Below are 16,597 nucleotides of genomic sequence, written 5' to 3'. Positions count from 1 at the left end.
GATGAACGAAATGCACAATGACGATGGAGTGGGAACACAGTACAATCGATGAGATGTGATTCAGATCGGCGTCAGCAAAATGCAAAGATGTTGATGACAATCCGATGAACAAAGGTTTAAAATTAAGATGCAAATTATGCAATTTACTATGGGATGATGCACTAACGCAAATGAAATAATCAGATGCAAGTTAGCAAAAGAACATAGGAAACAACAAGGTTGATGCGATTATGATGAAATGATGTAGCATAATCAACAGATTAAAGAGAAGAAAAGAAAAGAAAAGAAAAGAAAAGAAAAGAAAAGAAATTTGCAGAAACAACACGCAAAAAAAAAATCGTGAAACGAGATGGAAGTAGAAGAGAGAAGAAGAGGAACATAGAAGATGAAGAAGAAAACTTACCGATTCTGAATTTGATCAGATCGAGAAGAGAGGATTTGCACTGCCGTCGGATTGTTCGTCTTCAGCCGTGAGAAAGGAAAAGAGAAAGATTAGAAGAGAGAAAGGGGAAAGAAAGGAAAAAGAAGAGGGGAACAGAGGAGGGAAAGAAAAATTGGAAGGGAGGGAAAGAGGAGTTTGTGCTCTTCTCCTCCTTTCAAAAGATCGACCCCTTCCCTCTCCTTTACATGAGTTTATAAATGAGAGGGTAGTTATTCAAATTTCAAAAATGCCCCTTCCAAGTTTTAAATTTTTTTAAAAAGAGGGCTTAGTTATGAAAATTTCCCAAAAAACCCTTTCTTATTTAACCTAAAGCCACTTTTTTAAAAAGCTTTCTGAATTTTTTCCTTTTTATTTTTCGAACTTAATCCAAGAAAATACTATAAGAAATACAATTGACTCAGGAGGTGGGTCCCAGGGTCAGAAAATGTAATTTTGGAAATTTTGGGGTGTTTATAATACTAAGATGAAATATTATTTGAAGATCCCACATTAGGCATGATTGAATATCCCACCTACTTGTCTATCACCAGACTAGATATAGCTCATGATATTCATACAACAAAGTCAATTTCAATACGCTCTAACCACTGTGAACATGCGTGTAATTTTAAGAAGTATTACATACATTAAAAATTTTATAACTTAAGGGTTTTTTATCCTCATCCTCCTCTTTAGATTTAATTGTTTATGATGATGCAAATTAGGAAAGAAACCCTCATGATAAAATCTCAATTAATGTGTTTTTTAGGAGATTTTTTAATTTTTTGGAGAAGCAAAAAGCAACATAAAATATCATTATCCTCTACTAAAGCTGAGTATCGTGCAATAACTACGACAACCATGAAGCTTGTGTGGCTAAGGAATTTTTCAAAGATGTGGGTGTTATCATCTCCAATCCTTCGAAAATGCATTGCGACAATAAAAACGCAATTTACATTCCAAGCAATCACACCTTCTATTAGCAAATAAAACACATTGAGATACGAGATGAATACTTGAGAGGAACTATCGAGTTGTCGTATATTATTTTAGAATGTCAGCTTGTATTTTTTTTTACTAAAACTCTTCTTGCACCTTGGTTCATTTTCTTTTTAATAAACTTTTGGTAATTACACTGTAAGTTTGAAGGGGAAGTGTTTATATATATATATATATAAACTCTTTTTTATTGTATTAGGTTTAGCCTATGTAGGGGCATTTTAGTATTTTCTCACGTGTAATAAGTAATGCCCATTAAGGGCAGCCTTGTCCTTTATTTTATTTTATTGTCTTTTGTCTTTTGTTTAATGGCAATATAGGATTTCACCCATATAGTCTTGGGACCTCCCCAACGACTATATTTATAGCCGTTGGGAGTATCACAACTATATGGAATTATGGATCCCATATGGCCTATATAAAGGGGTTGAAACCCATTCTTGTAATCAATACTTTTTCTTAAGCATTTTGTTAGACGATAAAGATTTATTTTTTAATTGTTGATGTTCTATTGATTGGCTTTAGTAGCCATTCTATGTACTTTTGTGTTTTTGTGTTTGTATTGACTTTTCCCTTTGTATTGTCCCTTAGTGGACATGTATTTGTGCTTAAGCTATAATGACCCCAACTCATTTCCGTTGAAACATGATTTTTTTTTAAAACAAATTGCGAAAACCAAAACCCAAGGATCTCGGGCCTCACAGACTTAACACATTCCAAACCACAAGGGATCTTACTTTGAACCAACAATCAAATAATTAACTTTATTAATCAATAATCAAAGTTTAAGAACAAAATTAAATTAATGTCTAAAATTATGGAGTTACACTGTCCCAAACAAAATATTAGAAGAAATCACGTAGTCTCGTAAGTTCCATAGTGCAGACGTCCTCATCACAAGGCTTTAGGTCCTGTGAAAAACATAAATAGTACAAGATAAAAATAATAGATTCTTGTACGAATACCTCTAAAAATCCAAATAAGCAAGAAGCAATGTAAATCAAATTTATGCAAGTTTCAGAAAAAATAAACTACAACTATCTCATAATCCAAATAACCATTCATGCATTTGATAACAATTATCATGCAACAACAATATCTTACATTTAACAGAACAGGTAAGGATGCATACATTAATGCAAAATAGTAAATATATATGATTTCAATGCACATGCATGAATAAATTATTAAGTTATTATCATACTTTTCTTTTGCATGCATGCTCCTATTAAATGCACACAAGTTTAGTTTCTCTTTTCATTAAAACCCGTGGATACTCAAAACGAGTACAACAAATTCTTGAAGTTCAAGATAGGTTCTCAGTTGCAGTTTAACACACAATTTGTATTTTATTACTGGTTTTTACACTTGTTTCTCGACCAATATCAAGAATCAATACCATCAAGGAACATTAGAAATCAATATCTAATGTCGGGACATTAGAGAAATCAACATTCACTGATGCCACTTTCTTGGTATACCAATACCAACTGTGCTTACAACACTCCTAGGCAAAGTGCTTAAAAACTCCCTAAAACTGCGATCGGGAGGTGAACCGTCATATCAGGTTCATGGGCACAATTACACACAAAATTTTAGTATCCTCACAGTTTTTCAAAATCATCATCCGGGATTCTCATACTGTGGAAGGGACATCTAGGAAGAAAACATTAATTACATTGTTTTATCTCTTTTATATTTTTATCAAAAAACAAATTCTTTACAAAAGCTTCATTTTGCAATTTAACATGCAAAACACAACACGAGACCTCGACCCATTACAAAACTTAACAGTGCAATTAATTCAGAAACTCAATAAATTTTATATGGATTTTTGCAATGCATTCAACAAGATTTAGAGCAACACCTGCTCGTGGCCGTCCACATGGCCTACAGTAGTTCACATTTAAACCACTGATGCATCTCATGCAAAAACCATAGTGAACATGTAATAACACAATCATTCAGAGTGTCCACAAATGCTTATGAATACATGTTTGCAACATACATTTTTGTTTTCATGATTCATCGTGCTTATGAATACATGTTTGCAACATACATTTTTGTTTTCATGATTCATCTCATGCATAATATGCAAACATGCACATGATTATGTTAATGCAACAACAATACAACTTCAGAATTTACGTGTTCATAATATGCATGTTTATGCCAACATAATGTTAGATTTTATTAACATATGTAAGCAACAACTTTTTTTTTGCTAAATTCGGGTATGCTCGGGATTCAAAATATGACTAGCGATCCCGAAGTTATGTTGCCCCGCACATGGAACAACACTAAAACTCTATTGGCTATCGGTTGGGCTTAGACGAAACAATCACGGCCCCAGTTGATGACCGTATACAATCTCTGTTATTTTCTGCACATAATAGTGATGTATGTGATGACTCTTTATAATATTAAAACATGTATTTTTTGTGACATTTTATAATGCATAAACAATCACATAGAATCATGCATAATCAGTCACATAACATGTATTTTAGTAACATTCATAAAGCATGCATAATAATCACATAAATATATATGTTAGCGACACTCTATAAAGCATGAACCAGTCTTATATAACATGCTTTCCGGTGACACTTTATAAGCATAAGCAGTCACATCTAACATACTTTTTCGGCAACACTTTATAAACATATGCAATATGCAACTCAACTACAATAAAGATGAATGGTAATATATGACATGCATTTCAGTTATCCCTAACGAAGCATAATAGTCATGCATAAATAGTCCTATGAAAAGTTATGTAAACAGCCCGAAAACCAGTCACATAACAACCCGAAGAACAGTCCAATAAACAGTCATATATTAGTCCAAATAACAGTCATATGACAATCCAGAAAACAGTCATATATTAGTCCAAATAATAGTCATATGACAGTCCTGGAAAACAGTCATTTAATCATGCAGATCGAATTTCGTATGTTCATATATTTTCCGCTTTTTTTTTCTTCGAGACTGCCCAGTTGATAGCAGTCGGCTGGGCTAGATTCTTTTGTTATCAGCCGGTCTCCATACATGTATATATGTACAGTTAATTTAAAAGAAAGTCCAAGGCACGATAAAACTGCATGTGTAATAATTCTGAACATGCATTCTTAAATTAGAATCAAGTGTTAAATATCAAATACAACATATGCATTAAATCTAAGTATGCTTCATTAGAACCAACGCATGATAAAAACTGATTGCACATGTATCAAATCTGAATATGCTTAACAGAAACTGCATATATATATATATATATATATATATATATATATATATATATATATATATATATATGTACCGAGATCGCAGCTATGGTTGGACCAGATTTGACCCAAACTATGTCTCTCGCAGGGTTTTATATATATATATATATATATATATATATATATATATATATATATATATATATATATATATATTCACATAGGTATGTGTATGCACATGAGTAGTCCATTTATGACAAAAATAAAAATTACAGTTATGGGTATGGGAAGCAGACTGTTTAAAACAAAAATCTAAAAGCAGTTTTAAAGCCAGTAGATTTGGACCAGATCTGCGCATATGTGCATGTCGGCAGATCTGTCTAGATCTGTCCATATATGTGTCCGGACAGATCTGTCCATCATTTCTATCAGACAAATCTGTTCGGATCTATCTACATGTATTGTTGGACAGGTCTGTCTAGACTTGTCCACTTGTACAAGATCCGAACTTTAAGAATAATTATGTTGTATTCTTTGTCCTTTTTCGATGTATATACAGAAAAAAAAAATAGCATCACACATATCAAATCGGTATATGAAAACCCAAACCTCTACATAAAACGTGCATAGGATAAATCGACCATCATGTGTGCAAATCGGCACCTCTCTCTCTATATATATATATTCGAAGCCATGAATTTCTACAAGTATATAATTATATACTCATAAAAAAAATCAGGTTTCTCCCTTTCTTTTCCACCAAAACTCACATGAGCTTGACTTAGGCCGTTTCTCCCATTCAAATCGTTAGAGGAATCCGTACCTTTGTTGAGAGACGGAAAAGAAAAACCGGAGATGCGTCGGATGCTCGGAGAGAAAGAAGGTCCCTTCCTTCTTCTTCTCTTTTTCCTCTTTCTCCTCTCCCACGATTTTCCTTCTCTCTCTCTTTCTTCTTTCTTTCTCTCATATTTTTTTTGAGTTTTTACTTTTTATAGAGGGAATCCTCTAGAGGGTGACGAACCCCCTAGTTTCCCATTTGGGTTGGGAGATAGAATCCTCCCTCACATGGGATTCTATCTCCAACCTCTTTCCTTTTCTTTTTGTTGACTTTTCTACTTTCTACCTCTTTTAATTACTTACCTTTTTTTTGTTTACTCAACCAAATTGGGTTCTTCTAGAGACCCTAATTGTTCGCTAACTACTGTATCTAAATAAATTTTGGAGTTAATTAAATTTTAATAATTAATTATTAATTAATAAATGTCTAGAAGGTTCCAAAAGGTGTCTTACCCCTATGGGATTCTTTTTAACCTATGTCACATGGGTGCGGGGGTGCAGCACTTTCAAAAACCTAGGGTGCGGGGGTGTGGTAGGGGCAAAAATGTAATATATATATATATATATATATATATATATATATATATAGAGAGAGAGAGAGAGAGAGAGAGAGAGAGAGAGAGAGAGAGAAGGGGGGTCTAAAATTGAAACTTCTAAATAAAATAATTTAAAACTTCAAAATATGGGTTTAATTTACACGTTGGACTTTAGGAGACCTTTCCTATTCTCAATGAAAGCTTTTAATTTCCAAGAATCTAAATAAAATCATTTAAAACTTCAAAATATGGGTTTAATTTACATGTTGGACTTTAGGAGACCTTTCCTATTCTCAATGAAAGCTTTTAATTTCCAAGATAGATTTTAGGAAACAATTTTCTATTATCAACACTTTCCAAAGTTGCCTTGTTGAGAAACTCGTTTTATGTTTTTGGTGGATGAGAGGAAATTTTATTACTATTAAATGAGAGAGAGAGAGAGTTTAATGAGAATTTAGTCACTTGAAAATAATGTTGTTCAATGCATTTTAAATGAATTTAAAGCAAGGGTCTCTTTTTTTTCATTTTCCAAAGCAGATTTTTTTTAATTCAAAAAATAGACCAAAATGACCCTGGGTGTGTTGACCGCACCCAGGGTCGGGTTGACCACACCGGGTGCCGCACGCGCACCCGCGTCGCGTCGACGCGGGTGCGGCACCTGTCTTGGCGAATCCTTGTGACAATTTTTAACTTTAATTTTCCTTAAATTAAACCTGTATATTGAATTTAAAGTTTTAATTTCATTGGACCTGGATACCAGATCTAGATCTGGATCCAAGATCTAAATCCATATCCAATATCCATGTGAATCTTGAACTGGACTAGATCTTAATTAATATGGCTCTTGGACTGAGTCCAGATCCATATTAACTTGGATCATGCGGATCAAATCTGGTCTGATCCAACCCAGACCCGGTCCCCATCAAGGCAGACCTTTTAAAAAAAAGTGATTTTCAAGCTAACCGTAGCCTGAATTCAGAAAAATAAAATATCGTTGAATTCAAAATTTTGAGGCGCATCTAATGATATAAAACCTGAATTTTGCCTCCGAATTTTGCCTGAATTTAACCTGAATGCCAATTTTTCTGAAATCTCAGAACTTAATGACCCAAAACATTGTATTTTGTATTTTCACCTTTTTCATTACACTAGTCAACTTAGGTTGACTAGCCGTTAGAGCTACTTGGCTGCCATTGTGTGCATGTATAGGGGACCTTCCCCTCTTATTGTTTTATGCATTTTAAGTTAGATTAATAAAATTCATATTTTTTATTTGGTGAGTGTTCTCTTGCCCTTAGTGGCTTGTGTTATTGGCCTTATTGGCTTGTGTTTATACCCTTAGTGGCTTTGTGTGTACTCACTTCCTATTTAATTACAAAAGGAGTATCCTCATGACATAGATTCTATATGAGTTCCTTATTTTGTTAGTTCTTGCTTTGGTTTTATACTAGAGTTTGCTTACTAGTTGCTAGTTACTATGTGCTAGTTTATATTGCTGACAATTTCATGTTATTAAATATGAACTTATGATTGATTTAATATTGTTGCTGAATTTTACGATGTCATTGTGCATTTGCTTACTGATTGTGATTGAAGAGTGGTCAGCTGGGCCATGTCTTTGCCAAGGACTTTGGTCACCTAGGCCACACACCTACTGCATTTCAGTACATAGGCAGGCCTAGTTAAGAGATCTCCTAGCACTTGGAAATAGGGATGGCAGGGGACAAGGTCTCCACCCTGCCCCGTTTCAAAATCTGAACCTCCATCCCCGCATGGGGATGGATTTTAACCCCCATCCCCTGTCCAAATGGGGGTGAGGTGGGGCAGGGCTCCGTTTCCCCGTGGTCTATAGCTATGTCACAGGGACTCGGCAAACCGGGTGCCGCACCTGCGTCGACACAACGCGACGAGGGTGCGTGTGCGGGTGCGGCACCCGGTGCGGTCAACCCGACCCTAGGTACGTTGACCGCACCCAGGGTCATTTGTATCCAACCCGACCCTGTCACAAGGACCCGCGCCGGGGGGAGCCCCCGAACCCCCCTTTCTGTAAGGGCAAAAACTCTGAATCAGGCTCCACAACTTATCAGCTCGACCCCTCTCTTGCACAAAGAGGGGCTCGACCCCTTCCCTGCACAAATTATATATATGTCACATGGACTCTCCAATTAGGCGCCGCACCCGCACCCAATGCGGTCAACCTGACCTGGTGTGTAGTCAACGCACCCAGGGTCATTTATGTCCAACTTTTGGACTTTATATATACATATAATTTTTTATATTTTTGCCTCACCCTTGCACCCAAGTTTTTTTAAAGTGTCGCACCCGCATAGGTCTATAGTCATCCCTTGAAGGATTTGGGATGGGGTGGGGCGGGGCAAGGTGGGGATTGGGACGGGGACAGTGCGGGGCGGGGGAAAGCGTAAGTCCATCCCCGCCTCCATCCTTGCACGGGGATAGATTTTAACCTTCATCTCCACCTCCATCCCCATTTCATGCCCTTCATCTCTGGTTCAAACGGGGCGAGGCGGGGCCCCGTTGTCCCCCAGTCCACTGCCATCCCTACTTTGAAAGGCTAGGTTTTTTTCTGGGTGTTGGAAAACAAGGATATCATAAATGTTCAAGTCTTTATTTTAGGCATATTATCTTGTCATTAATAAGATTTTATGCTTGTATTTTCACATATACACATGCCAAATATTTATGAAAGTAAGGATTTCAGAGAGGTGGATTTGCTTTTAAGTTTTAGCATGTATTAGTTGGTGAGCGCAGTTCTACTGTGTTTCATTCAGGTGCGTGTTGATTATATACTTGGCTTTTCATGTATGCAGGAAGATGAATCATTTATTTTGCCTGTCCTGTTACGGTTTGATGGACACCCAGAAGTTGATGACAAGGTATTTTCCCGAATTAAACATTTCCATGTTCAGATTTTGAAGTATTAAATACAAACTTGTTTCTTCTAAGTTTTTAATGAAATTCTTGATTGCAAACCCCTTGTTGATTTGGTTTGTTGAGGTTCTGTTTGAAAATGGTCTGAACCTTCCTTGGGAACTGTCCTTATGACTTTATAAGCTATGTTATTCCTCTTCCTCTGTTGTTTCTTTCTTGTCCAACATTTTCTTTTTTTTCCTGATTATTTTTCTTCTGTTGGTGATCCTTTTGTCCTTGCTGCATTGTGTAACAAATCAAGAACCTTTTAGCTATGGTCGATTTTAATTGCATGGATTGCATTATCTGAAAATGGCAAGCAGTAGTTGATGCAATTTCCTCAGTTATGACTGGAACAACATTTTGACACTTATAGATGCTATGTTTGGTAAAAGTGTTTAGAGGGGCATTGGCTTGTGTTGACAGTTGAACTTTTAACTTACCAAATTTTCTCCCCTCTGAAAGCCAAGCTGGGAGATACCCCCTGTGAGTGATGAAAACATTCATAAAACTAATGATCAAAGTTCTAAATTCTGATTTCTAAAAACTCATCTTTTAATCCACAGAAACATTACTCTCACACTTTTCTGTTTCCAAAGAAAAGTAGATAAACTTAAGTAAATATAGTCTGCAGGGTATAGAATTGAAAACTTACATCCTTGCCATAATCTGCAAGCTCCTTGTCTCTGATCTCTCATACATCTGTCTTGAGCTAGGTCTTCCAAACCTACCCTTCACATCATGCAGTAGCTTATTATCAAAGGCATTGAAGTTTAATAAGAGGTTAAACCAAGAATGGTGATCTAGAAGAATTAGTTCTTTTCTATTGGTGATCTATCTGGTTAAACCAAGAATGGTGATCTAGAAGAATTAGTTATTTTCTATTGGTGATCTATCTGCCTTTGTGCATCATATATGTGCAGAGAGCCATAAGCAAGAGTGAACATTGACTCCTCTGAAGAAAAGATTTATTACAACCTAATTTTGATTAGACAAGTTTGGATCAATGTTGTCCGTATCATAGCGTATTGTTCGTTATGCTACACACCCGTATCTTGATACGATACGGTACGGACAAACTTTAAAAAGGGCAAAACTGGGGTTTTAAGTTTTTGGGTTTTAAAGAGTTTTTGAAGGCTGAAACCTTCATTCGCATGGAATATACTAGAGAGCTTCTCACAAACCCTAGGAACCGGGAGACCGTTTTGAGGGCTGATCTTTGCATTGGGGAGAGGGTTTTTGTGATTTCATTAGGAGTGCATTTTCACCGTTGTTTCACTCAAAGAAGTGAGTTAAGGTAAAAAACATTTAATGGATAAACATGGAGGAAGCTCAAGACGTAGATGACGAAGACCCCACATATTTTGGAGATGATTTGAATGTCAAAGAGAGAAGAAGAAGAAGAAGATAATGTTGTTGTTGATGATGATTGATGATATACTTCTTAAAAACTTAGTTATGTATTGTAATTTGTAACTTATGTCACTACAACAGAGTATTTTGCTCGGCGTACCCACGTTGACACGCGACGACATGTGTTGGGATACCTGGCATGGTACCGGTACGCCGCAGGTCTGGTCTGGTCTCAGACCATTTTTTATTCAAAATTTTGCCTTGGTCAAACCAAGGTTAAAGGGGTGGGGCCATTTTGGTCCCGCCCCACCCGATAAACTCCTCTCCTCTCCTGAAACCCTCAACTCTCTGTCCAAAGAGAGTACCTCCTCTTCTTTTTCTTCTTGCTTGCTGCAAAGAGAGAGAGAGAGAGAGAGAGAGAGAGAGAGAGAGAGAGAGAGAGAGAGAGAGAGAGAGAGAGAGAGAGAGAGAGAGAGAGAGAGAGAGCCCTTCCCCTTTTATAATTGAGAAAAAGGTTTGGACAAGTCCAAACCTGGTTCGGACCCACACTCTCTGGACTTTGGGTCCAGCCTATAAGTCCAAACTCTCTTTATATATATAGTTGTGTCTCCATACCCACATTTTTTGGAATTGCTGTGTCGTACCCTCTGTACCCGCACCTCTACCCGCACCCGTACCCCGGTGGCATAATTTGTAACCGTTAAATATTCATAAACATATTTTTTTTGCTTTTTGTTGAATCTTGTGTCATGTTCTTAATTGAAGATATTACTATTTTGCATTGTTCATGTGAGATTTGTTGATTGATGATGTGTTATGTAGCTCATAGAGACATAAATGCTTCACATGTGATTTTATGGTTTCATTTTGTGTATTTCATCATTGTTTTGTGTGATGATTTTTTAGAATTTTTTGCTAATTTTTACAATGTTTTAAGAATTTTTTATTTTTTTCAAAATTTACGATTTTTTGCGATATTATACAATACATATCTTATTTTGGGTCCGACCGACACGGGTTACGATACGATACAACCTTGGTTTGGACCATATTTTGAAATTTGAGATCTAGAAGGCAAGTAGTTGCATATAGAAATTGATGTATCATGACATTCACATCTCCTACAATCAACTCCTGGTGAGAAGTGTAAATGAAAAATAATGTTTTGCTGCTTTCAGATATGTCATTACAGTCCTTTCTATCATGTATTCTATTATAAACATGGATTGAGGCAGTTGTAAGCTTTTATTGAGCTCTTTGATAGATCAATAGCTACCTTGTTCTCTGTTTCCCACTTCTAAGTGGTTAAAGGTTTACATTTCTACCCAGTTAAAAAGTTCTCATTCAATAAACAATATTGTTATCACATATCACTAAGAATATTAACTGTGGGAAGCCATGATAATAAACAAGGTTTCTTTTTCTTTCTTGAAATGTCTTTTTCATTTTTGTCACCTAAAAATCTAAGTCAAAACCCAGTGGGTTTCAATCCATTTTTGTATGTCTTTTCTCTTTCTCTCGTATATTTTTGTAGTTTTGTTTTTAAATTCTCTTGCTGTCCCTCACTCTCTAAGAAATCAGCTTCAAACCCAAATGCAGTTTCGGCTTTTTCATTTAAGATTAGCATCAGAAACTATTTTGGAAGGATACCAGCATGCACATGCAACGGGTACACACTGATGTTGTATTCTTTGTGGCTTGTATGTGTTTGAATGTGCAGGTGCAGGTTGATAGACATGCAATGATTCCCACAAGAAACAAAATTTTTCCTGATTTTCAGTTTTATTTGGCTACTGTCATATCTGTAATTATATTCTCATCTTTGGTCTTGCTGCTTTCTCTGAGTTTATAACATTCTTGTTTTGTGAACTGTGTAACATCACATACCTTGCATATTGAGGGAAGCATATTTTATTTTGGCTTTCCTGGACTGTTCTTTTTTAAATGTATTGCCATTCTGTAGTATGTAATGCAATTTGTGCTATCTCAAGGTGAATAAAAGTCAAATTTTAACACATTTGTTTTGGATTATAAACATCATTTAGTACTTAAAATAACCTTGCTGAAAATGGTAGTGGTATATCACTTTGCTCACAAAGTTGTCCATTATTTTTCTATATGTATTTTTTAGCACAAGTTCTTTTTGTTTGCAGGGTAACATTCTCTACAAGTTTCCATCACTACAAAGGACCGCCTCATCTCCAGGGGTTGGAAGAAGGTGGAATGAGTGGGTTGGAGGAGTTGAGAAATTCTTCAAGGAGAGGCAATGGCCATTCAGGTTGCTTTTCTCTGTTTTAGAATATGTTATTTGAACAGCCTAGTCAATTGCGTTGCACAATAAAATGACAATAAGTCTACTCTTACTGATTGCTGGTGCTTATCTTAAATTCTGTTATATGTGGGCTATGATAAGTATGTCACGTTCAACCTGTTAGTTCATCAGATTATTTTGAGATATTAGTTGCTTCTAGGATCTAGAGTTCAACTTATTTCCTTCCATTAACTCCCACAAAGGACTGCTAGGATGTTGGTTTTGGTTGCTCTGTCGACTTAAATGGCTTGATAAGGGAGAGGCTTTTCTATACATGTAGGCAGTGGAGATTTATTTGCATTTACCAGTTTACTTAGTACATTCCTTTGTTGGTTATGAACTTATGCTGAACATGTATGAATTGAAACGAACACCATGTGCTTTGTATGAGAGATATAGTTCCCTATTTACATGACTGCATTTTGACACCTTTCATCATCTAGCGACATTCTGTTTCCATAACCACTGTTGAGGCCGGGTTTTTCTACCTTGATTGCACATTGTTTATTATGACAGCATGCATGTGATAAGACTGTTATTGCTGAAGCTATTCTAATTAAAGGATTTGAAGTTCCTAAAAGTTTCTTGAGCTTATTTGTTGAGAAGATCTCCCTTCACTCCTGAAAGAACCGTGTCTAGCGGTTTCTGTTGTAGAGTAGTAATTGTCTAGAATACATATACCAATAGGAGTTACTAAAATATTTGAGATTTATCAAAACAAAATCAGTGAACTGCATTATGAGAAAAAGATATAATTATAAAATCCATGGAAACAAGGTATTCCCTATGTCACATGGGTGCGGGCGCGGGTGCGGGTTCGGGTGCGGGGATTCGGCACTTCCAAAAAACCCGGGTGCGGGGGTGCGGCAAGGGCAAAAATGTAAAATATATATATATATATATATATATATATATATATATATCAAGGGGGTCAGCAGCTCTGTCAGCTGTCAGCAGCTGACAGACAGCTGCTGCGGCTGACAGCAGCTGCTGCAGCTGACAGCAGCTGTCAGCAGACTGCTGCAGCTGTTCTGACAGCTGCTGTCAGCAGCTGACAGACAGCTGCTGTCAGCAGCTGACAGACAGCTGCTGTCAGCAGCTGACAGACAGCTGCTGTCAGCAGCTGTCAGCATTACTTTTTTTAAAAAAAAATTCGCAGCCCATTTGGGCAATTTTTTTAAAAAAAAAATAAATCCAAAACAAGAATGGACCAAAATGATCCTGGGTGCGGTCAACGCACCCAGGATAGGGTTGACCGCACCCGGTGCCGCACCCGCACACGCACCCGCGTCGAGTCGCGTCGACGCGGGTGCGGCACCCTGCTAGCCGAATCCCTGTGACATAGGGTATTCCTGTATTTTCTGAGGCATTCAGATCCTAATTTTTTCCATCTTACCCAAGTTAGAAAAAAAAAGTAAGTGGTCAGTTTCTTTCAAGGATAAGTAAGTTTACTTGGTGGGTTTTATACAATATTGTTGTCATTGACAGGAATATGTGATTTACTATTGATAAAATATGTTTTGTGTTTGAATTGCATTACTGTGCCTATGAAACTATACATAACAAGGACAAAGTTTTATCTCCTAATCTCTTAACTAGTCAAGAAATGACCTGCAGAGGTGTATATTAGTTTTGTGCATACAGTATTAGTAGATTATCTTCTGCTTTTAGCCGTGGATTTTCAATTTTCTGATCTGTGATGTGGCATTGCAGTAAAGCAGGAAAGTCAGAAAGGGCTATGGTTATCGGTTTGGGTGCCCTGAACCTCGTTGGAGTTGTTATTTTAAGCAGCATGTTAAAGTATGTTTTCTCAGTCTTGGTCATTATTTTGTATGTAGTTGTATAGAACTCGATGGTTAATTGACAATACAATTTTTTTTTTGAAGGAATGTAGGTATCACACGGGGAGGATTTATTTCATTTGTCATGGACATATTTCCACTACTTCAGGTGAAATTTGATGTTTCTTTTAGCCTATGTCACATGGACACTCCATTTTTCCCTCCGTACCTGTGTCGGCACTCATGTCCCCATGTCGACATGCATCGACACCTAGACACGTCATTTTACCCTTGGTACATACAAGTTTGTATTCAATTTATACTTTATACTTATTTTATCAGTTTATAACTTTATATTTTCAGTATATACTATATATTTTAGATGCATATATATAGATTATATTCAGTTTATTTTGAATTTATTTTGTATTTTTGTGATATATATATATATATATATATATATATATATATATATATATATATATATATATATATATATATATATATATATATATATATATATATATATATATATATATAGCCGTATCCTCCGTACCCATACCCAGGTGACAGTTTTTAGCGATACCTCACCTCTGATTGATTTTTATGAGTTTATAGTAAACAATCTGTTTGACGAGGAATGCTCAAGAACTTCCAAGATATTTATTAGCATTACATTTATTCTACAAGTTCACAGAGCACCATGCACTCTGTTATTTTGCATCCATATGTTCATTCTAGTGTTGAATTGGTGCCTTTGTTTTTGGGACTTATACTAGTTTGTATCATGCATAGAGTAACTACTTCAGCCGTCACACATGCAACCATATCTAAGTAATCAAACTGCTGATCACTCATCTAAGCCATCCACATGGCTGATTTGTATGATTTGAGACAAGTCATCCTTATAAACTCAAGATATCAGGCACAATTGCTTATATGAAGGGGTGGGCAACAGTCTGGTCTTAGCCCAGCTTGGCCCATAAAATGGATGGGCCAACAAGTCTGTTCAATGGGCAAACCTGGTTAGTCAGAAGGATGTGCCAGGCTGGAGCACAAAACCTCAGCCCAGACATGGCCCAAATAGGCTGGGGACAGGCAGCCTGCAGGCTGCTCACCTTTTTACAAGTGCAAATCACTCGGTTGGTTTGTCAGCAGACCACAAGCCATTTGACCTACCCATGGTTCATCAATGGTTAAGGCGGCTGCTCAAAATGCCAACCCAAACAGTCCAGGCCACATGGTGGACTATAGGAGAAGAGTGAACAATGCCCTACGTCTTGCTAGTTAAGCCATCTGAAGGCCAGAAGAAATCTGAGCACAGGCTATGATCAAATGGCCAAAGTTGGAACTTTTTTGGATTAATTCTTCTAGCTCAGAGAATCAATATTCCCCACCCTCTCTCTCTCTTCTTTGTGCCAGAATGACAACCTGCCATGATTTTCCTTTTTCTTTAAATGGTTCTTCTTTAAGACTTTTCAATAGAAAGATCAATGATCATGAATTTCTTTTGTATGTGCAGATTTATGCAGCCTCCTTTTTTGCAATTCCACTGTTTCGGTGGTTTCTTGTAAGAAAGACAAATATGGAAATAGAGAAAAGGAACAAGGCAAGAAAACAGTGGGCTCGGGCACTTGAATTGCCTGACCTGTCACTCAGACAAAAGGTAAATTACATGGAATGATAACAAGAGTGTTTTCTTTTCCTTCAACAAATTTACCATTCTTTCATATTTTCTAATACTTTCCCAGATCTGTATCTTTATCATTCAAGAAACCTCCCTGTTAAAAATAAAAAACCTGACAAAATTAAAGCTTGAATGATGTTGAAATCGATGGGGTAGGAGGGGTTGGGGAGAGAGAGAGAGATTACCCAAAGTGGATCTTGGATGAGAGGCCGGTTCTGCTTGATCCTTTCCAGATATAGAACATAGTGCTAAATAGTTTCATCCACTATAATGTAGATGAAAGAAACAGATAAGAATCTATTGTGGAAATCTCCCTGGTTGTTTTGGCTTCTTTTTTTCTGGGTCGAACAAACGAAAAGTCCTGATGATCTTTGTGTACTGCTCTGTTTTTATGTTAGACATAATCTTCAACGATCCAGGTCTAAGTTGATGCCTGGTTGCACTAAGTTGGTGCCTTCCAGCTCATGTTATATTGCTATTCATGAGCTGAGCCAGCCTGGATTCATGTTTTAATCGT

The 16,597-nt window shown here is 36.6% G+C and overlaps 1 protein-coding gene across 1 annotated transcript in view; it reads left to right on the top strand.

The window, feature by feature from the left end:
- Window positions 1-16,597, top strand: part of LOC149814268 (uncharacterized protein At5g03900, chloroplastic-like) — a 36,181-nt gene that overhangs the window by 18,876 nt on the left and 708 nt on the right. The window contains exons 8-12 of the mRNA XM_089988593.1: window positions 8,849-8,914; window positions 12,455-12,579; window positions 14,326-14,412; window positions 14,499-14,562; window positions 15,916-16,059. Of these exons, the coding sequence (XP_089844719.1) occupies window positions 8,849-8,914; window positions 12,455-12,579; window positions 14,326-14,412; window positions 14,499-14,562; window positions 15,916-16,059 (486 nt within the window). The remainder of the gene's footprint in view (window positions 1-8,848; window positions 8,915-12,454; window positions 12,580-14,325; window positions 14,413-14,498; window positions 14,563-15,915; window positions 16,060-16,597) is intronic.

The sequence above is a fragment of the Nuphar pumila genome, chromosome 15 (genome assembly GCF_984573655.1).
Source record: "Nuphar pumila chromosome 15, dmNupPumi1.hap1.1, whole genome shotgun sequence".
Lineage (NCBI taxonomy): Eukaryota > Viridiplantae > Streptophyta > Magnoliopsida > Nymphaeales > Nymphaeaceae > Nuphar > Nuphar pumila.
This window is presented reverse-complemented; position numbering and strand designations above follow the sequence as displayed.